Here is a 22,952-nt window from a genome sequence, read left to right as displayed (position 1 = left end):
AACGGCGTTAGGAAACTCTTTTCGCTCATCGTGCTGGAACGCTGTAAACCTCAGGTAGATCTATATCTGCCACGCTCACAGTCCGCTTACCGCCGGGGCCATAGCACAACCGACATCGTTTTCACCAAGAGAATCCTGGCCGACTTGGTCATGACGAAGGTGTGTGACTTTCACATCCTAGGTATAGATCTCAGCCGTGCCTTCGACACCGTGGACAGAGCTCAGCTCATATCGGTGCTGAAGGACGTGGTAGACGACGATGACATAGTACGGATGGTACATGCTCTCTTGACAGACACCACCCTCGCGGTACGCGTCCGAGGAGAAGCAGCCCCTCCGTTTGAAGCAGTTGTCGGCTCACCCCAGGGTGACAGCTTAAGACCACAGCTCTTCAACATCTACTATGAGGCAGCCCTCCGTGATCTGCGTGAGACCTACCCACCAACCCCTGCCGAAGACAAGCGGCTCAAGCTACCACCAGAGACCCAATATGCTGATGATCTTGATTTCATGAGTACATCCCACCAACATCTAGAAAACATACACGAGCAGGCGATAAAGGTTCTGCTAGAATGGAAGCTACAGGCCAATGCCACCAAGACTGAACGAATACATATCTGTTGGAAAAGGGAGAGGGAGGAGGAGACATGGAGAAAAACGAAGTCACTGGGCTCCCGGCTAGGCATCGCTGATGATATCGACGGGAGAATGCAGTTGGCCAACGCAGCAGTTAGGAAGATGTGGTACATGTGGGGAGCACAACCTGTCTCCCTGGAGCTAAAGCTTAAACTCTTTAACGTTTACGTCTTACCTGTAATGCTATACAACTGTGGTACATGGGGGCTAACGGAACAGTTAGCCAGCAAGATCGACACCTGGCACAGGAAGCAGTTAAGACGCTTAGCTGGGTATGTCCACCCACACCACATCAGTAACACCAACCTGTACAAGATCTGTAACTCCTCTCCCCTTCAAAATGAAGTCCACCGGCGCAGATGGACTTTCTTCGGACACATTCTCCGCATGTCACCTGACTCACCTGCACAAAAGGCCCTCAACATCGCCTTTAGCAGAAAACTCTCGCCAAGGAAAGGCAGGCCCCGAGGAGGTCTTCTGGACTGTCTACTAGACGACGTCAAGTTGTACTTCCAGCAGAACATTAAAGCCGAGGCCTACGTTCTTAAGTGGCTACGAGACCAGGCAAGGCAGAAGGAAAAGTGGAACGGACTGTACAAGAACATTAAGGACTCATACTGATTTGTTGTGCCGATCCGGCTTTACCTTTGGGCAATTAGCCGCAGATTGGTACCCGAGAACAGTTATTTATTATTATTATTATTATTATCATATTAATCTTAATTTCGTAGTTTGTCGGATGGTTTGTCACTATGCGTATGCTGTATACTTCATTTTCCACGTTTTTTCTGTCTTTCCCCAGACTGTTGGGAAGTTTGTTCACCAGCTGGGACAACCCGCGAACATGACCCACATCATCGGGCACAGTCTGGGCGCTCATGCCGCGGGGTTCGCCGGGAAGGCTGCAAAGTCGAGAGGGCTCACGGTCGCGCGAATCTCAGGTATTTGGTATAATTCTTTCAAATGAGTCTTTTATTAGCGTAGTCAATAAATAAAGGTTAACATCATTTGGCTAAGGTACGAGGACGTAGAACACGACGTTACACATCATTGAAAAGCAATGTATCATCTTCCTGAGAGATGGACTTCAAAGTAGTCACTGTGGTGGCGTATTGTCGTCACACGTTGCTTTGCACTGGTAGAACAACTTGTCATAGTTCCGTTAACATTTCTTTGGACATGATAAGGATGATTTAAAATACAAATACATTGTTATAGCCTCTGTATTCTGTAGTTCTGTTTTCTTTGTATGTGCTGTTGTATTTGCCAGTTTTCTGATTGTAGTTGGTTGCTGACAGCCTTTCACTGAAATGGAGGGTACAATTTTCACAGGTCTTAGTCCAAATGACGACCGCGTTAACCGACTACATGTGCACAGTTGTCTGTGATAATCTTTTTCTCTGACACCAATATTTTATCCCTCCCCAGGCCTAGACCCGGCCGGACCGCGGTTCGGAGACGTACCCGCCGAGGACAGGTTGGACAGAGGTGACGCCACGTTTGTTGACGTCATCCACACCGATACTGCCAAGATAGGTTTCGGGAAACTGAAGCCGATCGGACATGTCGACTTCTACCCGAACGAAGGGTGGGCCCAGCCAGGATGCGGATTGCGTAAGTCCTTTAAAGTTATACTTAGCAACTTTGGATGATTTATTTCAGACTGAGTCAAATTGATTTTGGACGGTCACCTAGCGGTTTGTTATGGTACTGTTGCGGAGCAGCTAGGGCAACAAATTTTGAGTACTAGTAGTACGAGGGGTGTTCAAAAAGTTCTCGGCCTCACCTAGAAAACGTCAGGGCAATAAAATTTTTCTTACACTATTTTTTAATATAGTCCTCTCTAACTGCAATGCACTTGGTCCAGTGATGTTCCAGCTTTATTTTCCCCTTGTGGAAGAAGGTTGCATCTGGACCCCCCAGATTGGCCTATACCGCATAGATGACGTCATCATTACCATCAAAACGTTGACCACATAAGTGGAACTTGAGTTTAGGAAACAGGTAGAAGTCCAAGGGTGCTAGTTCAGGTGAATTGGAAGGGTGGGGTTAGACTTCAAAGCCAAATTCGTTTGCTGCTGCCACTGACCCCTGTGCTGTGAGGACAGGTGCATTTTCATCACGCCAGCTCGGTACTTTCCCTCTCCTTTTCTCTTTGACCGTTGTACTAAATTGTCGCAATTCTGTTGAATAGTACTCCCCATTGATGCTTTAACACCTTCGCATGTAGTCAATTATGATTACTTCCTTACTGTCCCAGAAAACAGAGGCAAAAACCCTGTCAACGGACGAAACTCGCTAAAACTTCTTGGGGGGCCTGGAAAAATTCTTCATCCATTGTTTGCTCTGCTGTTTTTATTCGGGCTGAAAGTGGTGAACCCAGCTCTTCTTGGGTTACAAATGTTTTGAGGAAATTGCATGGATTGGACTGAATTCGTTCCTTGAAATGTCCAGCCTGTTTAACTTCTGATGTTCAAAAAACATTAGAGGCACCCACCATGCAGACAGTTTTTTCATCCCCAGGATGCTCGACAAAACATTGTGAACTGAGTCATAACACAGGCCAAAGAACCTGCTACATGTTGGCCAGTCTCACATCTGTCATTCACTACCATGTGATGGATGGCCTCAACTGGATTGTCCGTGGTGCTGATTTGTGGCATCCTGACCTATGTTCATCTTTTGTGCTCTCCTTGCCGCGCTTATAGCTAGTAACCCACTTCTTTATAGTTGAATAAGAAGGGGAGTCATCACCAAGTGTCTTGACCATGTCTTCATGGATGTCCTTTGGAGACATCCTTTTTTATCGATACACTTGATCAGAGCTCACGCGTCTGTTGCGGCCATTTTGTGATTTTCCCTCACCCACCCCATTTTCGTGGGGCGTCACGTGCTTATTAATGAATATAAGAATTTGAATTTTTGTGTGCAGTGATGTAAGACGTCATAGTATACAGCTATACCAAAGAATAGGAGTTTGACCTTTATTTTCTAGGTGAGGCCGAGAACTTTTTGAACACCCCTCGTAGATAAGCATGTAGCTCCTGTGCTGATGTGAAAGTGGGCGCGAAAGTGGTGAGACTATTGACGGATATGTTTCCCTGTAGTACTGACGTTATTCACTTCCTTCATCTCTTTTAGAATTGCCCGGCTGCAGCCACCGCCGAGCTCACGAGTTCTACACAGAGTCTATCAACTCGGGCTGCCGGTTCCTGACCCACCGATGTCGGGACTGGGAAAATTTCAACTGGAAGCGGGGACAATGTGACAGCTGTTCCCTTGGTCTGTCAGATGGGTAGGTTATTATCTTGTAAGTGTGCGTGTGTGTCTGTGTCTGTGTGTGTGTGTGTGTGTGTGTGTGTGTGTGTGTGTGTGCGTGTGTGCGTGTGTGTGTCTGTGTGTGTGTGTGCGTGTGTCTGTGTGTGTGTGTGTGCACGCACTCTGTGTGTGTGTGTGTGCGTGTGTGTGCGTGTGTGTGTATGTCTGTGTGTGTGTGTGTGTGTGTGTGTGCGTGTCTGTGTGTGTGTGTGCGCGCGCGCGCGCTCTGTGTGTGTGTGTGCGTGTGCGCGCGCTCTGTGTGTGTGTGCGTTTGTGTGTCTGTGTGTGCGTGTCTGTGTGTGCGCGCGCGCGCTCTGTGTGTGTGTGTGTTTATTTGCTAGCTCAAGAAGCTGTGGACGGATTGTTGCGAAATTTGGTATGCAGCTTGATTCAACATTGAAAACCTTGCCACTTATTATTTGTTTGTGCCATTTCTTTCCCAGCGCCTGTTCGGTGATGGGGTATCCTGCCATCAACTACCCGAACTCTCACGGCAGCATGTACCTGGTGACAAATGACAACCCTGAGCCCCACTGTGGTACATGTAAGGAACGATTTCTTTTCATTCAAATGTATATCATTTAAGGTAAGGACAGAAAGAACGGCGAGTGGTCAGAATCAGATTGATCTTTAAATTGGTCTGTGATGTTGGTTCACATTATGTATACGTAGCTGCAGATGGGCTGGTCACCACATACACATACTTAGTTGTTTAAGGGAATATCAAATTTTTACATGAATGATAGATGACATTAGATTTCAGCGGCACTTTAAAGGGTGAATAAACAAAGCAGCGGTTTCTTGGGCTAAGGCCATTTGAAGGTAGACATTATGTACGGATTTTCAAATGTTGCCTATCTAGTTTATCTACCCATTTACATTGTAGCACACCGCGGCCGTGTCAAACGTGAGGCTGGGAGCGGGGAGAGTACTCAGTGTGTGCAGTCCCTGAGGACAGACATGCGGCAGGAGATATGGGACTACATGGACTCCATCACAGACATACAGGAGATGGGGTTGGAGGCAGATTTCTGCAGGTCCGATCTCTTCCTTGCTTTCCTTTGACTCCGGCTTTGCGGGGAGTTTTCTATTTCTGTATTTAACACACCAGCTTTGCAGGCAAGCGGCGCGGCGCGGCGCGGCTGAAGCTGGTTTATATTACACCGAAGGACTTGTCACAACTAACCGTTTGCGCATCTAGTTGTAAAGGTTGTTTATAGCTATTAGGTCACCATAAATCATCTCTAGGGCACTAGAACACTTCTTTTGATAGACAAAATATACCTTAAATCATTTCTCCCATTACTATATGGTATATGGTTTATAAACGAAACATGAGTACATATGTAATGTTATATAGCAATTTTCTTTCGATAGTCCCAAATACTAAGTGAAACCAAGCAATGGACGTTACTGATCTTATACACTCTTTTTTACAGTATGTACTCCGAAATGGATGTTGTTGTGGCCAATATCACAGCAGACGAGCCTAACTGTGGTCCCGAGGATACTCCTATCATCATGGAGTACATAGGAGGTACGTCATGTAAATTAGGCTATTCCAGTAGTTTAGGAGTACGGCGGCCCACAGGTACAACTTTCGTCGACAGTTGTGCCTGTGGGCCAACGTACATGAGGGATTTGGAAACATTCACGGGGTCCAAAACAAAAGTTTCCATAGTCATCACTAAAGGAGTATCAAAATATGCTAGAGTTGAAACTGTTATGATTCTATATGATTTTGACCTAGTACAATTGTGTGTTGACCATTTTTAGGTAACAAAACTGTTTGGTCAGCACATAACATCAACTGAAGATGCTTCATGTCAAATACTTACCAAACATTTCTTCCTTTTTTCCTGATCACAGACGGCAAGTACGACTCCATAATGGCCTGGGCGAAGGACAAGTGCCCCGGGAGCATGCGCACCAGCGGCGGCGCTTCTACTCTCCCGTCTGCACTGCTGGTCTTCGCCCTGCAGTTCACCGCGGTGGTCGCTGTGTTCCTGTGTTTTGCTAAGGTCAAATTTCCAAACCGGTGCCCGGCCGGGCTGCTAGCGTTAACGGAAAATAAATAATAAAGAGCAAGAATATACACAAACAGTAGTACATAGTGTTCATAATTGATTAGGATTATTCTGTGCGTGTACTGTTGGAAACAACACCGAAAACAAAACATCCGCACATGGAGGAAATAAAGTAAAGCATACGATATGTAAGATTAAAACTCAGACTCGATACAGACGTGAAACAGGGAAAGAATACCAACGTTTTGTCACACTCCCCTGCATCTGATACTTAACGTTAAGTAAATGAAATACCAGTTACATAAGCACTCTATTTACACTGTTGACGCCAGATCTCATCATCCGATTACAATAAATGCATGGCTCTGCTTGGTAACCTTTACGTGTGTGTTGACTATACTTGTATTAGAAGGTGATCTTTACGTGTGTGTTGACTATACTTGTATTAGAAGGTGATCTTTACGTGTGTGTTGACTATACTTGTATCGAAGGTGATCTTGAATCTAATTATCCGGGCATGGATAGCGTGTGTCAGACTTGTCACTCCTGTATAGTGTTCCCCTTGAGAGTAGGGTACAACCAAGCTCAGGTGCACATCGCTGTTTTCCCTAGCTCAATGTCACACTCATCGCACATAAGGTCATGTTAATTTGATTGATATATGTGGATAACATCCGCACAATTTTCGTCCGCCCCCCCCCCCAAAAAAAAAAACGTTTTCGGCCATACTGTAAATCGTACAAATGGCTGCAAACTTGCAAATTCCAAATGCCGTTACTTGCAAAAAATAACATTCTCAACAACAAAAAACTATAACGGGAGGGGTCCTAATTCCGACCTATGTTCCATGCAAACGCACATACCTTTGGTAATGGTTTGTCTCACCAAAACCCCACCTAACACGAGCTATAATATTTACAGATAAAGATAACAACGATTAAAGCTAAATAGCTGTGTATTTCACTTTAGTGTGGCGCCTTGCACCCAAGCGTAATGGTTCGCGAAACTTACGGCAGGTTTTTCGTCATTCTGCCGGTGGAACGTTCTATCGCAAAAGGGGTGCCCTAATTCCGACCTAGTATCTAACAAAGGCCAATCTGAGGAGAGAGTTAGGTATCTAAAATACACAAATTATGACTAAAACAATCTATAACTATTTTTCTGTCCCAAACAAGTCTTCTTTGTACCATTACGCTACTTGCTCCAAAGCGGCTGTTTCAAAATCAAAGCTGCGCATGGGTTTTTTTAACACGCTCGTCAACCCCCGAACAAGCGTCGAATTTATACAGATTTTTCACTCGTCTGTTATCGGAACGTGCGAACTGGAACAAACTTTGTGAGAATACCGATATCAACACAGAAACTTTGTCCATTCTTGTGGTTATTTATAGGCACGTGCTCCCATGCATAGCGCGGCGACAAGGATTTTTCAAACTAGTACGGAATTAGGGGTAGGTCGGAATTAGGACACCCCCCGTTACTAATGTCTTAGACTGCCAAAATCAATTCCGATGGAAAAGAAATGAAAATGAGGAGTCTATTATTCGCCATAATGTTCACGAATCAATGTACAATCTATAAAAACATTTAATTAAAAGCACCACACCAGTAAAGGAAAGATTTCACAAGCGACATAACGTAATAACTGTCAGTCAAACGGCTAGTCGACGTCATTACGTAATCAGCTGTACAAGGGGGAGGGAGGTCGGTGGCTATATAACGTTACTATAAAATACGCTCTGCTGTTGGAAAAAGTTAGCATCGGTACAAACCTGCTTGTAGTCCTCCCCAAACTGCGCGTCATCCCTGTACACCACGTGCACGTTGTAGTCCTTCAGGTAGAAATTGTTCGTAAAGAAACAGCTGCACACGTAGAACTCGCCCTCGCCGTCTTCCGCAGACGACCCGGAAGTCGCCGCCGTCATTTTTCGGGCCAGAATTTCGGCCTTTTTCGGCTGCAGTTTTGTCGTTCTCACGACCAGTAGATGCCTCGCTACTGTAAATAAGCGAATCAGGCTCATAAGCCGACTGGCATAGGGGAAATAACTAAATGTGGACGATTTATTTTCGGAATTTTACACACAAGTTTTCAGCCCTTTGGAGCTATGTTGGATAGGTGATACCATTTTATCAAAGGGGTACGGTTGCGTTTTCCAAAATAAACCTACCTGTGAGTTGACAAAACACGTATCCCCATACTCATGTCCTTATGAAACACCTTACGAAAGTGTATTTTGACAAATGGGGATGGTTTTACTCGCAGATTTTGCTCGCAGTTGTTTACAAATCATTTATATGATTGTCCCCCTTGTAGGCAATGTGATATCCCATATGTGACTATATGTAAACATTGTAAATTGTATGGCTTCGAGTTACGTTGTACACCATGTCGTATGCGTTTGTAGTAACTGTTCTCGTGATATTCTTTTAGTGCAATGTGGACTCCTCTTGAAAAAAATCCAATGTCATGCCTTATTCCTCAATATAACCATTAACACACATTTATGTGGTACAGTAAACTGGGTTCAAAGGTTCAATTTTCATAGTCAATTGACATACTTGCCAATCATCGGAGAAATGGAAGGAAAAACTTGAACAACTTTCATGTATTTTTGGCTCAAGCTGGTAGCTGTAGAAATTCTCCACAGACCAATACACAAGTACCTGAGCTAGCTGAACAGGACGAGCATAATTATACACCGTGTAATTTACACCATATTTGTACAAACTTCCTCATAAATGTTTGCTCAATCAAGCTTAAACTCAGAACCATATGACTGCAACTTCCTTGGGGTACAGTTCGCCCACTCATTCGTCATGCTATAATATATAGTTTTCTTCCGCTGAACTGTAACGTTCCAAGTATCTCGTGATGAGTTCCACTTTACAATACACTTCCTGTAGCTTCTTCCTCATTGGAAGAGGAACTTAAGAGTAAACATAAGTTCCTCAAATCTGTGTAAAGAAAAGTCGTGGCCAGGTAGAACCCAGGGCATTCATCCGATCCAAGTTTGCAGAATACATAGCATTTAGGTTTCTTCGATTAAGCCCGAGTTGTACTGCCAAACGTAGTAGAACGCCATGGCCGTACGGATCGACATCTTCTTGGCGTTGCTGACTGCTTACGCAATGCTGGGGGAAGCTCGAGTACTCCAGAAGACAGGTGAGTTTGGATGTGGTATATGACTTTTTAATTAGTTTTACTCACTAAACCAACGCTCATTGCAGCAGCATCTCTTCTCCCTAAGTCATAATAAATATCAAGCTTAGGCAAATTTGACTAACTGACTCAATAGGCGAAGCAGGGGTTACGAAGGCTGCTCCGGAAATTCCCCGCCCCACTATAGGCCGCACTTCCTTTCGAATTCGTAGTTTTTTTGCGTAATTTTCTATCAATGTTGCTAGATTCGACGTAAAAAGGTAAAATGTTGACTCTGTTTCCGGGATTAACTGACAATCTTCAGTTCACCTGTGATGGTAAACGTCATTATGAAATAAAGGCTGAATGTTTCAACACTTATACTAAATTGGAAACTTACCCAAATTTTCGGTAACTATATTACACCGAATGAGCTGTTACACCCAACCTCTGCACATCTAACTGTACTAGCCGGGCGCTGTTTAAAGCTATCCAGTGTTGATGCGATAGAGATTTCTAGAGTTCTGTACAGGCTACGTCTGTTTTCGCAGTGATGTTTGTCCATTCTCCATTGACTCTCTGAATGGAGGGCTGGATGCGCAGGTCGTACTCAGTATCAGGCCTCAGATCGCGGAAAACCAGACTCCTGCAGTTCCCTTGTCTGTGGTGGCTTGACCAGGGGGCGCACCCGGAGCCGGAGGGTTTGATTTCAATGACGTAGTGTGTAATGTCATCGCTGGCAGGTGTCCAAGTCACGTGTATGGTGTTGGGTGTCGTAGCTTCTACTCGGAAGTCTTCCAGCCTCGGAACTGTGTTGAGAAAATTTGCGTTTTAGTAATAATCTATCAATGTGGGACTGACGTAAAATAAGACCAAGACAGGCACCATTTAATACGTTAGTTAAGGATAACCTCTCTCCTTAAAGAATAAACACTATCTTTGAACAATTGCAGCAATGTCTTTTGGATGGAATTGAAAGCATTTCTGAATCCTTACGAACTTCCTGAAAGTTTCCCGGAAAGAAACCTCTTAGTGTCTGCAAGGTAGGACGAGTTCTCACCCTGTAGCGCCATGTCCTGGATGACGTCAGGCCTGCCCATGTCGTGTAGAATCTGAACCAGCGCCTCGTCACTGACAGGCACGGCCGTCCTGCCTCTCTCCCACTCACGCAACACCAGCTCTGTCGGGGAGGTGCCGTGTTCGTGGGAGTGGTTTTCTATGGTCACGATAGCCTGACAATGATAAAATAAACCGAGAACACGTTTATTGTGTGCAGCTTCAAAAAGTAGATAGATTTCATGAGCAACAAAATGGATCGACATTTGACGTTGTAGGAAAGCAAAAATAATTTCGAGATCCATCGGCGAAGGTTAGACATCCAGGTAATAAGATGCACAAAAAAACAGTTACTGCAGCAACTGGATATGATTTTGGAAACGGTCAGACGTTTCAGGTAGTATCCACTACCTTTCGTCAGTGACACTAGAGAGTTGTCAGAAAAGCAGGTATATAAGAAAGTACGAACTGCCAGTGGCGTTTTCAATTTCGAAAATTGCAACGGAAGCAGTTTACCTGATAGTCCAGCCCAATTTTCTCTGCAAACAATCTCCAGTCGTCTCCGAAGAGATTGGGGATGTCCAGGCTGTCCCAGAGTTTCTTCCTCTCAGAGAACAGTCGGAGCCACGCTGGGGACGAGTCTCCTGATGACACGGGTCGATCTCTGGGAACGAGATCGTACAGTGGCTCGTTCCGCTTCCTCCCAACTCGTTCCTGCACAATGGAAAGTGTCATTTATCAATCAGGAGCGGAATATCACTTAGTTTTCAATCAACGATAAGTGTTAGAGTGGTTTTCAAAGATGTATCACGTCCTACAATTTCGGAGTATCAAAGTCAACTGGACTGGGAAATGACCCATTTGAAGGAAATCAAGTTAATCATAGCCTCGACCAGGCTCCAGAAGTGGCTGGAAATCAAATAGACAGATGATACGGAAAAATTCCCCTATCATATCATCTGTCCTTTGGGCCAATTTTCAACCTTTCTAGCCGCCTCCGAAGCCTGGTAGAGGCTAAAGTTATTACTACTAACTGCAGAGCTAGACGGATAATCTAGTTTTAACGACAAATGATACCGAGATACGTACGTAGAGGGTAAAGTTGGTGATGACATTCAGTGTGATTCTGAGAGTCTCGCTCAGACCCTGACGGATGTAGATCCGTCCGTGAAACTGTTTCTTGCCGTGATTCCTGTGCTGAATGCAGATCTCGTGGATAAACGGGTCCTCCAGGACAGAGAACTGATCCTTTGGGACCTCCTGCACACAGAGCAAGTCAAGCGTTATAATACACTAAAACTGACTGAAAAAAAAGGAAATTGTAAAGAAGACATTGAGTTTCCCCCGACTACTCTCCAGGCAGAAAATAAGGTTTTGGTAATTTTGATGTTTTTGGGGGGCTTTTTTACCGGGCTATTTTTACGTGTTTTAGGTTTTTTTACCGGGCTTTCTTTGCTGTATTGGTATCTTATTTTATGCCAGCCTACTTGCAGTGGAAAATACTACATGACTGGCAAATGGTATAACTGCCTGGCAAATGTATACTGCCGAATTTGATACTGTCTTTGCAGCCACCAAAAGACCTGCTTGGAGATTACCCCGACTATAAAATCAAAGTAAGACCAAGACATGTATTTTCCCCTGACCTTGACGACGTTATCGGTGCTCCATCCCTCGGGAAGCTCCGTGTTGATGGACAGGTCCGACACCACTTGGAACACGCGGGAAGGACACACCATCTCCCGCCCGGGGAAACACTGCTTCTGTCGGCCGAGAGGAAAATATCATCTGTACAGATCTTGACTTCTTTCAAAAAATAAAGTTTAAAGGACATTTCTTAACCTCTCTGTTTCAACCAAAGCTTCAACTTAGTGAGATTTTTAGTCATTTTATGTCATCATCAGTTAATCATTCAATGGATGTCGTTTCAAATCGTTATATTCAAGGTCAATAATTTTCAGGACAACCGTCCCGAATAAATTGTGCTTTAAGAAATCTTTAGAGCAATTTTCTCAATGTAACTGTACTAAAGAAAAACATTTGCCCTTGTAGGTGACAGACAGTATGCATATGCAGTATCACACTGTTTTCCTTGTGGCTGAAAAGCAAAAAGATGAACATTTTACCACGTCCTGTAGAGACGCCCCCTGGCGGCCGATGCAGACATACAGGATCCAGGGCTGTCCTGGCTGTGGCTTGGCGGCAAAAACACCAACGTTCAACTTGATACCCTACAAGAGAACAGATGTTAGAACAATTAAAGATATGCATCTGTTTAGGGTTGTACCGTTGTCTGTTTCCTCTAGTTCCCTTATCTAGCTTTAACAGACTACTAGTATTAGTGTGAAATGTATAAAAGACTATGATTTATTTATTTATTTCTGTATTCTTTTACCAGGGTAGCACTACTCAGTGACATAGCACTGCTTTACAGAGTGGCCCTGGGTACGACATATATACACGGAAATACAACAATATATACACCAAAAACAATATCATAAACGTGATCCATTACTCGTAATCGGGGTCATGCCAGGTCGTAATAAGGGAGGGAAGTCAGAGGTCACGTAACTGAGCTCGAGCATACAGTGTTCTGAACGTCTGTATCGACGGTGCAGTTCTAACACCGGGTGGGAGTTTATTCCAGCCCACTGCACCTCGATAAGCAAACGTTCTCTTGCCGCATTCTAATCTAGCTTTAGGAAGTCGCAGGGACTGGTTCATACTGTGTCGGGTGGAGTAGTTGTGGGTTTCTGTTCTTTGGGAATTAACAATGGTCTGCTATACTACTAAGACTACTGTATGTTTCAATACTTCACTGCAGGACAGGCTCACAGATTTCTTTAATGTCAGGAATAAAACTCACCCCATGTATGTCTTCCTCACACCTCCTGGCCTCCCATTCGTTCACATAGGTTGGTTCAGTTGGCCCAGGTTTGTCTGGGGGTGGTTTTGGAGGGTTTAGCCTCTTTGGAGGGACACTGCGAATGGAGGGTTGTGAGCCCATGGCGAGCTTTATCTGGGCGTTCATATCCTCCCCGTCTTTGCAGCTGCAGCACTTGAAAAAGTAGGTTTTTCTTTGCTTCGTGTCGAAACGAAACCCTACCGGCAGCGAGCTGTAGCTCCTTAGGTTAGCCAGTCTCACGACTAAGGGAAGTCGCTGGATCTTTCCCTTCCTTACGGTCTTCAGAACTTTCTCCATGCTGTTTTCCTTCTGTCTTTCTGTTGTGAACCTCTTGACGACGCTGATGTGAGTGCGGAAGATGTTGAACCGAGCCGGACCTTCCGGGATGATCTGGTGAGGGCTGATCTCAACATTGAACTGACGCATATCTTCGTACGGTCCTGTAGAATTATGAAGTACATGACAAGAAAAAAATGAAATGATGCCAGCACTAAAATATCATCAATCACAAACCCCATACATTACACAAAAAGTGGGATCATTCGTCTTCAACTGCCTCGGAAAAAGAAGTCGAACCCAAAAGTCAAAGTAGTTAGTATCAAATTAGACTAGAAAATAACGTCAACAACTTACCTTGAAAAAGAAAAGACTCTAGTTCTGCGACATGGCTTGTGGTAGCTTTACTTTGGTCCTTGAACACAAGCTCCTCGTATCCAGATGTGCCCAGAACGTCGTTTTCATTCACACGAAAAGTTACCACCAGCTTGACTTTCCTAAAAGTCAACAAAATAAAGACAGTCATCGATATGGTTCTAGATACTGATGACAACAAAATCGTTCATCTACGAACGTTTGGAAACGAAAGTAACATATCCCTTGGAATCTCATAAAAGAAAACTTATGTGATTGCTTATGTGTACGTTTCTTTGTTCTACATCTAACATATTCAATATATGAATATTAAAAATGTTCATACATTCATGCTACTGGTTGTCTAACCTATGTGCCATATTAAGACTTCCAATGCCACATGGAGTATTGGTGCAACGTATTCTTTCTATTACAGTTACGCGCGTTCAATCGTGTTAAAGTGCTAACGCTTTGTAAAAATGTCACATGAAAAACTGGCATGGTCCCTTATATATTTGACCTTCCAACCTACCCATGATTCCTCTTGATTTTCTCCACGTTGACAGCGGTGGCCGGGGTGATGACGTAATCATGCAGCAGAAGACTCGGTTTGATCTTGTCTGACGTCTCTTTACCAAAAGGCGCTGCAGCTGGGCACTTAAAGACACGGATACGGCAGCCACCTGAAGAAACAAATCAATCGTTACATTGTTTTCGTTTATTACAATTTTGTAACATTATCACGATAATAAAAAAGTAAATAAAACATTTACATTACCTCACAACATATTTACATAATGTAAGAGGAGTCATCATCACCGTTTTGGCTAGGGTTTTCTCCCGAGCACTTTTTACACGGGTCTTTCATCCTCCCTAGACTTTTTATTAAACTAGGGTTTACTCCCCAGGACTTCTTCAACATAATCTTCTATTAACTTGAATATTCATGTCAAAAATCAACAGTGTACCCAAACAATGAATACCACGGTAGCTTAGAAGCTAAGGAATGTGTACCTGGAGCACTGCACCAGTCACCTTCCCCTGTACACATCAGCATAACCAGCCGCTGGAAAACAAACAGAAGTGCAGAAATGTTAGTTCCTCTTCACGGAAAACTTAGCAGAAGACTAAGAAAACAGTTCTTTTTATTTGCAATTTGGGAATGAAGTTGCAATACACTTTATCATATAATAAAAACAGGACTACAATGGCAGGTGTCAGGAAAAAGCAGAAGTTGTTTGTTCTATAAATCCTTTCAGTTCTGCATCATTCTGTATTTACTGAAGTGTGCGCGCTGTTCACCTATATAACATAACTATGTGATTTTTCGCCAAGAACGAATATCAATTGGCAAGGTGCGTAACAGATTTTGAGCCTACATCAGTACATGTATTATTACATGCAGTCTTGTTGGCATCCTTTTGCCTCGGAAGGCAATAGATCATACTACATGTACTTGCAGTCTAGATATGGCAGAACTCTGCAAACCTATGACGTATTGATAAGAAGAGTGTTTACACGTTATATATCCCACCTTTTCCTTCCTAGTGTAGTCGATTAGTTTTAGTGGCCCGATGACGACACTTGTGTTCGACGCATCCGCCATCATGCATGTTAGGGCAGACTTGGGTTGATTTGCTGTCTCTGGTTTTCAGGAACCTTCAATTGTAGGACGTAAAACAAAAAAGCGGAAGTGAAACAAGAACTCATTTTGTGATGATATGTCCCTACTATAACGAAGAAAGGAAAAAACTAATGATATCATGTAAGAATAAAATAACACCACCTGGAACAGGTAGAGAAATTTTCAGCATATTGTTATCATGCCCCGACTCTGTATCTGTTTATTTAGGCCAATATGTACATAATGCTATACAAAAGAGAAACAACGTCACAACAAAGTGAAATGTAACATTCCATTATAACATATATACATGCATTGAAGTTAGTTTAGTACACTAGTAGAAATAGTTTATAGTTATTGTTACTTGCCATACATTGTATCAAGTGCAATTGTTGCGCAATAAACTTGACTTGTAACGTTGTTTGGTTTCAGGTTACGTATAACTTCCGGGACCTCCTTTCAAAGATTCACGTTTTCTCCTGGAGGTATATCTGTTCTTTTATACCTCCAGGGTTTTCTTGAGTCACAGATATGTTTATTCCCATTCAGATATGTTTATTCCCATTCAGATCCTTTAATCAGCCTTAGGCTAGGCGTACATTATCATAATACATGTAGCTGGACTATGTGGAGTTTTCAGTGACCCAAAGCGATCAGTGAATAGTGCGGTAACAATGTTTAAAGATTGTCAATGCGTCGTTAACTTAACACATGTAAAGCCTGGATCATGGAAGACTTCAAATTGCCAGACGGAGGTAACATACCCAAACAGTAATCATGCTTTTAAGGTAATAATATGCAATGTTCACGTTGATTATGTCACGCAGGTAAGTAGCGGTTGTGGGCAACATGCTACATGATCGTCAAAACGTCAATGGCGTTACTGAAAACGTAAACAAACAAAACGTCACCTTTTGTCCCTCCGGAGCACGACTTATGACAATACGGACACCACTGTCAGGTCAGGAAGACAACGAAATGGTCGCAAAAGTCAAAATGGTCGCCAAATCATGCAACAAGTTGAACGTTAGGCCGATTACGTAGTGAAGCTCAAGTTCCCGGTATTTTACTGCAGATTACTTCCGGGTATAAAACAATCTCGAACCCAGGGCAGTGTTTTGATAAATGTGACGTGCGCGTGGGACCCTGGGTACGAGATTGGTCTGGACGGTGACTCATGTTGGGGAATCCCAGACTGGGGGAACACCTCTGATGTAAAACTGGCGCTGAAGGAGCCATAAATAGAACATTCACACGTGGTGTTCACAAGTTTGAGCAGGCCTGGGAACTTAATAAATTAAAACATAAACTGGACAGGTAACACCTGCATAGCAAATGCATCATGTTTACCTTCACTGTTTTCTAGTCTAGCAAACTATTGCTCTGTTTATAATTATTCTTACTCAAACACACATATATATATATATGGTGACCACCCGCTCCAACTTGCTACATAATGTAATGCAACAAGAGTCTCTGCTGCAGCATCAGTTACCATGGTGACAGACGTCTAGTCCAGGTCATTGACCTTACGTGTTTGGACAAGAAGAAACGGAGCAAAAACAATATCTTTTCCTTTTAAGAAGCCAGTAAACATAATAAAAGTTTGAAACCGTCTTCGCGTTGAACAAACTCAATATTATGTTTTATCTTGTTTGATCGTTACCCTGATGGCATATCATGTACTACATACATAGACTGGTTTATTGTTGTTGAACAAATAAATCCCAGGACCCACTGGTAGCCTAGATGCATTCGGCTGAATTGTTGGGTCTGGTTACAAAATACAATTACAAATGCAACACACAGCTGTTTACACCCATAGGGATAAAATGTAACCATTGTTTAAAATACACCATACTAGTATTACAAATATTCAAATATTCAAAAATACATGTAATCACCCCAGGCGAGTTGTCCCAGTCCCAAGGCCAAGTGCGGACGAAGCGGTTCTTAGGCCTCTTCAACAGACGTGTTGACGTCAAGTACTACCTCCACACACGCGGGAACGAAGGAAACCCGACAGAACTGGAGGATCCGGACGGCACCCCTGACGTGAGCGGCACGCCCTACCGCAGCAGCCGCCAGACCAAGTTCATCATCCACGGGTTCAAGAATAGCGGGAATGAACAGTGGATTCTCAACATGGCCAATGCCCTACTCCAAGCGGTGAGTCAGCTATTGAGCCATCCATCAATTTATTAATCAATCAATCCATCCATTCATCGATTGATCTAGCTATCAATCTATCGATCAATGGTTAACCTGCTTGTTGTACTATGTTGTAATTTAACATTGATACAGTTAGCATGCAATGGAATTAACTTGAAGTTTCTAAACCTTTTCATTGCTTTCGTTAATAGAAGGGTATGCCTTCTGTTCGAGCCTGGTCTAGCAGCTGCGGTATCTCTCCGTATCAAGGTCAACGTTATAATTCGAGTATTTGTGGATGGATTTTTTTTCAATTTTTGGGACGTGGGTAGCTGTTGTGGAAAGGTAGTTCAAGTTCATAAATGGTCCACCTGGCTTTCCTAATCGCACTGCAGCAAACTTTATGTGCATTTGTCAATGACATGTGTGCAGCATAACTAAAAATTTGTTGACGGATCTTAATGATATTTGGTAGGTGAGCAGCAGTTTGTCTGCCAAGAAATTACAAAAAAAAAACCTCAGTATTTCATGAAGGTGTGAGATCTTTGATTTCCAGTATGGTACAAGTAAGTAATTACTACATTATTCTATTTTACTTCTTTTAGTATAGTTTTCTACTACATTTGCATAAGATGTTTGCTGGGACTTACATCACAAGTAAAATAGTTGTACCTGTGTTACTAGTAAGCCATTACAATTCCCTGCTATTCCAGATTAGAGTGATCATTGTCAAGAAAAGTGTTTCAAAACTTGCCCTTGGTCTCATCATCACTGATGAGTCATGACTAATGGAGATCCTAATAGAACAAACAAGATCTCAATCAAACAAACAAACTCTTAACCAGTTCTACAAATGTCTTTCCTAATGTTCTAGAGTCTCAGATGTCTCCGTCATTCCTCCCACTCTGAGTTTGTCTTCAACAGAGTTGTCATCAGATCCCGATCCAGGGCTCTAACACATAATCCTCAATATCAGGGATATTCTCCAGGCACTTTGGGATCATCCTTGCCGCCAGGAAATCTGTGCTAGACTCAGACGTCAGACAGTTTTCGGGTGGAAACAGCCTGATTCTGCTGGTACTCTCTTCTGACACCCACGTGTCAGTCTCTGGCTGGTACTGGTGGACATACGTCGCGTACTCGGGCTCATGGTCGCAACCGATGTAATAGCTACCATGGCGGCATTCAATGGGCATAACTGTGAAGAGGTGCAGAGTCTCTCCATGGGTCATCAGGGTTGCTTTGACGTATTTCGTCGGTTTCTTGTTGAGGACAATAGATGTGCCATTCCCAGTGCGCTTCCACATGCCATCCGCAGGGTCGTACGCCTCGACAGTCGGTAAACTGTTTCCAGAGTCTAACCAGTTCACACAGTAGATGCTGCCCTGATACGTGACAGCAAGTGGATGAGGCTGAGGTTCGATCATGTCTGCTATCCTGTCCCACTGGTTCTCTGTAGTACTGAAGCGGTAGCAGCCTTCCGAATCCCCTCCTATGATGTAGATGTTGTCATTAAGAGTCACCGCGCAGAGTTTCGAGGACACGGGGTGAGGAAAGGGCGGTATGGATGTCCACTCATCACAGTTGGGGTCATATCTCTCTGCCCTTCCTTTCTTCGTATCACCACCGATGGCATAGATGTACCCATTCAGGGACACTAGTTCATACCTGTGCAAGAAAGATAAAACAGTAAACCGGCTTTAGCCATAACACACGTTTTGTACAAAAAGTACAAGCTGTGTAAGACCAGACTGTAAGGTTTGAACAACTCACACTGGGAAGGACTCACCAGTAGATTGTCCATTTTATAATCTGTTGGAATTACATTTATGTCACTTCTGAAAGATGAAGAAGAAACACCTACCTGGCCCTATGTTTAATCATCCTACATTTTGGCTCCCAGGTGCGCAGCAGGTGGTTGTACAGGTAAAATTTCTTCTCCTTCTTGATCTCAAATCTCTGACCACAATATTCTCTGCCCTCACTGTCTGCGGCCAGGTACAAGTCTCCATCAGGAGTTGCCACCATCGAGATCTGCCCATCTGGCAGTTTAATGGCATAATATGTGCCTGTGGCAGGGTCATGGCAAGCAGCAAACGGCTCGCTTTCCTCATCGCGTACACGTTTTAGGACAATCTGCATTTCAGTTTGCTCCTGCCCAAGCCGTTGGGTTGTGCTTTCGCTGTAGACTAACGTACTGTCTGTTGTCGGACGCCTCCTCTCGATTTCTTCTCTCTGTGTTGAGCTGATGGAGGGATAGCGCAGCGTTTTGCAAAGTGCAGGGAGGTGCTGCGAGCGCTCTGCTTGGTTGTAATTGATCCATTTTAGAGCGGCTTGGACGACATCATCTTCTGATTGGGTGATCAGATCATCCCTGTTTAGCAGTGACTGGAGACGAGGCAGAGACAGCTGGAGAAAGGAGGGTTGTAGGACTGCCTTGTTGAACCTGGGAATGTTACATGTGCAACAGGTTGATTTAGACATGTTGAATTCATTCTTTTCTTGAAGTTATTGCTGGTCAGAACAAAACAATCAAATAACAGGCCCCAGAATACCACCAGTATATGCAGGTTAGTGCAGGTAAAATTGGAGCTGTGCGGATATTTCTGTTAATATTAATGTGTTATGTCTACCTGCACCTAACCTGTACTGGGTTTCTATATACTGTATACATGTAGATGTATGTGGATTTTTATTTGCTGCATTGACTGCTACTACTTATGAAGTATAAAAGAAATAATGGCAATGGTTTCTCTCTGAACAGTTTTTATTATGGTCCATACTTCTCAAAGTCTCAGTAGTGCAGGTAAAACTTGTCTGGTGTATTTATGCAGAAAAAAGCATTTTGAGCCCTGAATGAATAAAATATTCATTGCAAAATGCATATGTAGGTAAGGGCTATCAAATTTACCTGGATGCTATGTATATCTCCGTGGACTCCACTAGGCCGGAGTCCGCCAGCGTGTCAGCATACATCAGGACATCTGCACAGTTGGACAAGTCCAGATGGGCCTTCATGTAATTAGCTGCCCGGCTGTATACATAATCCAACTACAGGAAAAAACATGGTTACACGTACTGACCATTCTACACTTACACATTTTTCTGAGGTAAAATCGTTGAACGTTTGTCAGCCCAAGGACAAAACTAAGAAGGAGGAGCCTATATACATATACAGGTCCAAAATACTGGATCATCAAAGTACTGCATAAATAGACTCACACTCCAGTAACTTGTAGTAACAGTAACAGTAGTCTGGCAGCAGACATCACAGTAGGCTTACCTGCAGTAGTCTGGCAGCAGACATCACAGCCTGGACCTGGTCTGGCTTCGTCTGAAGACAGCCGGTGTAGGCGTAGTCCAGAATGGTTGCCATGACAACTTTGCTGACATCCCGGATGGTGATCTTGTCCTGTTTGGACTCCGCGTAGCCGCTGGTGAGCATGGCACGGAAGTAGGGACTGCACGATATCAGGATGGCACGGTGGCAGGGGAAACTGGGGACCAATATCATAACATTAAATTAAATTTAAGGAAATATTTGCAAAGCACTATCAATGTTTAACATCACATGGTCTAGCCTATGTTTACTCTTACTCAAGCATGTTCATATATATTGTGACCAGCCCCTCCAACTCTGTCCCGGCAATTGCTACGTCATAATGTAACCCAACACCACAGGATGAATGCACCAGGTTCTAGACTACAGACGTCTGGTCCAGTTCATCGACTTTTAATACTGCATTTGTTTGGAGTAGAAGAAGAAGAAGCAGAAGACAAAGCAAAACCAAATTATATGGTTTCCTTCTGCAAAGGTAAACATATTTGTTTTTGTCTTGGGTATTTCGCGAAAGGCTGCCGGCTGTCCACTTTTGGGCATAAAAATTATTATACAATAATTTTTTGGATGTTTTCAGTCCTGGAGAAAAATGAACGTTACAAAAAAATTGTGTACGATGGAAAAGTCACAACCTTCCCCACTAACTATTTAGGACTGTTATACGTTAGTGACTGCAAGTATAGGATAATTTTAGGGTTAGGATTAGGGATGTCCCGCCAATTTGCAACCGTGCCCCCCTCCCCACGTGCACCGTTCGAATTCGAACTGACCTTCTTCCTTCCACCTCCAGGACCACGTCTGTCAGTTCTCCCTTCTTCCTCTGCCTGTTCAGTTCCTTAAGAACCGCGCGGGGATACTCAGGGTTTGTCACGTTCATAATTGGCGTCCTTTAGAGCCCCAGATCGAAGAAGCAAAATGATGGTTCGTCGCTTGAATGTTGGGTAGCGCGCCAAAATGTCAACTTTGACCTATGAACTTTCTCCGCACCTTATTACCCACATGCTATCATTTCGTTCGCGCATAACCGATAACGTCACACGTACAGACTCTTCGAGGTTTGTCAGTCATGGCAAGGAGGTTCAAAAAGGACATAATTGAGAACTAGAGGAACATCAATAGATATTGATCAATTAACAAAGACCTAGTTCGCATAATTAATGAGAAAATGTTATAATTCATAATGGTAACTGTCAGAAATTTTATATTTTTAGGATGTTCTTCTTTAATGAATTTCTCTGCTACTTTGTACAGCTAGCAGGAGATTGAACAAATTTTACAAAATCAAAAGTAGTCACCTTGGTGAAGTTTAGACATCCAGGTAATGAAATACGCATAAAAACAGTTACTCAAGCATCTGGATATGACTTTGGAAACGGTCAGACGTGTTAGGTAGCATCCACTACCTTTTGTCAGTGACACTAGAAATCTGACGTCAGCGACACGCCCTACCGCAGCAGCCGCCAGACCAAGTTCATCATCCACGGGTTCACGAATAGCGGGAAGGAACAGTGGATTCTCAACATGGCCAACGCACTGCTACAGGCAGTGAGTCAGCTATTCATCCATCCATCAATCAATTGAGCAATCAATAGATGAGCGTGACCAACAGTTGATATGACGATGCCATTTATTCCTCTTATTGTTACCTCCATGAGAACGGAGGTACTGTGCTGAATGTGTGTGTGTTTCCATACATACATATATATTGTATGTGTGATCCGTCTATCTATTCCTCTCATACATTTGTACATACATACATCCATGCATACATACATGAACATGTAATTTTTGTACAGAAGACCATCATTTAAAATATGTTGTGCTTTTGCAACCTTGTTTGTCAGTTTATCTTCCAAGAAAGTACCAAACACCTCAGTACATGTATACGTATTTCATGAAGGTATGAGATCTACCTTATTCCATTTACTTCACAGTTTGCATACGATTTATGATCTCCTTTGCTGGGACTTACAACAAAGTAAGAGTTGTACCTATGTTACTAAGCCATTATAATGTAATGTGATCCTACTTTTTTTCCCTATTTCCCTGTCCTTCCAGATTAGAGTGATCAGTGTCAAGACAAATGTTTCAAAACATGCCCTGGGTCTTATCATTAGGGACTAAAT

General features: G+C 43.3%; 3 protein-coding genes across 3 annotated transcripts in view; 1 reads left to right on the top strand and 2 right to left on the bottom strand.

Moving 5' to 3' along the window:
* The window catches only part of LOC109479367 (pancreatic lipase-related protein 2-like), an 8,373-nt gene extending 2,341 nt beyond the window's left edge, over nucleotides 1-6,032 (top strand). The window contains exons 3-9 of the mRNA XM_019781685.1: nucleotides 1,439-1,577; nucleotides 2,065-2,250; nucleotides 3,778-3,931; nucleotides 4,398-4,492; nucleotides 4,841-4,970; nucleotides 5,394-5,491; nucleotides 5,824-6,032. Of these exons, the coding sequence (XP_019637244.1) occupies nucleotides 1,439-1,577; nucleotides 2,065-2,250; nucleotides 3,778-3,931; nucleotides 4,398-4,492; nucleotides 4,841-4,970; nucleotides 5,394-5,491; nucleotides 5,824-6,032 (1,011 nt within the window). The remainder of the gene's footprint in view (nucleotides 1-1,438; nucleotides 1,578-2,064; nucleotides 2,251-3,777; nucleotides 3,932-4,397; nucleotides 4,493-4,840; nucleotides 4,971-5,393; nucleotides 5,492-5,823) is intronic.
* A 2,669-nt stretch (nucleotides 6,033-8,701) lies between these two features.
* LOC109478541 lies at nucleotides 8,702-16,500 on the bottom strand. Its single transcript, XM_019780563.1, has 12 exons — nucleotides 16,247-16,500; nucleotides 15,246-15,370; nucleotides 14,726-14,777; nucleotides 14,244-14,394; nucleotides 13,715-13,854; nucleotides 13,043-13,521; nucleotides 12,303-12,407; nucleotides 11,823-11,939; nucleotides 11,266-11,436; nucleotides 10,693-10,890; nucleotides 10,181-10,352; nucleotides 8,702-9,929 (listed from the first exon to the last, which is right to left on the bottom strand). Exons 2-12 carry the CDS (start codon nucleotides 15,318-15,320, stop codon nucleotides 9,637-9,639), a joined length of 1,953 nt encoding a protein of 650 aa, XP_019636122.1. The 5' UTR covers nucleotides 15,321-15,370; nucleotides 16,247-16,500; the 3' UTR covers nucleotides 8,702-9,636.
* A 1,766-nt stretch (nucleotides 16,501-18,266) lies between these two features.
* On the bottom strand, nucleotides 18,267-22,021 carry LOC109464309 (kelch repeat and BTB domain-containing protein 2-like). The gene is made up of 5 exons (XM_019761265.1): nucleotides 21,597-22,021; nucleotides 20,770-20,983; nucleotides 20,398-20,537; nucleotides 19,351-19,932; nucleotides 18,267-19,154 (listed from the first exon to the last, which is right to left on the bottom strand). Exons 1-5 carry the CDS (start codon nucleotides 21,701-21,703, stop codon nucleotides 18,419-18,421), a joined length of 1,779 nt encoding a protein of 592 aa, XP_019616824.1. The 5' UTR covers nucleotides 21,704-22,021; the 3' UTR covers nucleotides 18,267-18,418.
* Nucleotides 22,022-22,952: the final 931 nt, after the last annotated feature.

Source organism: Branchiostoma belcheri, unplaced genomic scaffold (assembly GCF_001625305.1).
Source record: "Branchiostoma belcheri isolate BF01 breed outbred unplaced genomic scaffold, Haploidv18h27 scaffold1, whole genome shotgun sequence".
Taxonomy (NCBI): Eukaryota; Metazoa; Chordata; class Leptocardii; order Amphioxiformes; family Branchiostomatidae; genus Branchiostoma; species Branchiostoma belcheri.
Note: the sequence above shows the minus strand (reverse complement) of the source record. Positions and strands in the feature narration are given on the sequence as shown.

Bases quoted from the DNA above. Each gene is read 5' to 3' on its own strand.
- LOC109478541 (XM_019780563.1), bottom strand. From the start codon at position 15,320: ATGATGGCGGATGCGTCGAACACAAGTGTCGTCATCGGGCCACTAAAA. The intron at 13,522-13,714 runs GTAAGTTGTTGA...ATAATTCTACAG, and splicing joins AGAGTCTTTTCTTTTTCAAG to GACCGTACGAAGATATGCGT. The intron at 10,353-10,692 runs GTAAACTGCTTC...TATCATTGTCAG, and splicing joins AAATTGGGCTGGACTATCAG to GCTATCGTGACCATAGAAAA.
- LOC109464309 (XM_019761265.1), bottom strand. From the start codon at position 21,703: ATGAACGTGACAAACCCTGAGTATCCCCGCGCGGTTCTTAAGGAACTG. The intron at 20,984-21,596 runs GTCAGTTCGAAT...ATTGGTCCCCAG, and splicing joins CTGGAGGTGGAAGGAAGAAG to TTTCCCCTGCCACCGTGCCA. The intron at 20,538-20,769 runs GTAAGCCTACTG...TTTTTCCTGTAG, and splicing joins CTGCTGCCAGACTACTGCAG to TTGGATTATGTATACAGCCG.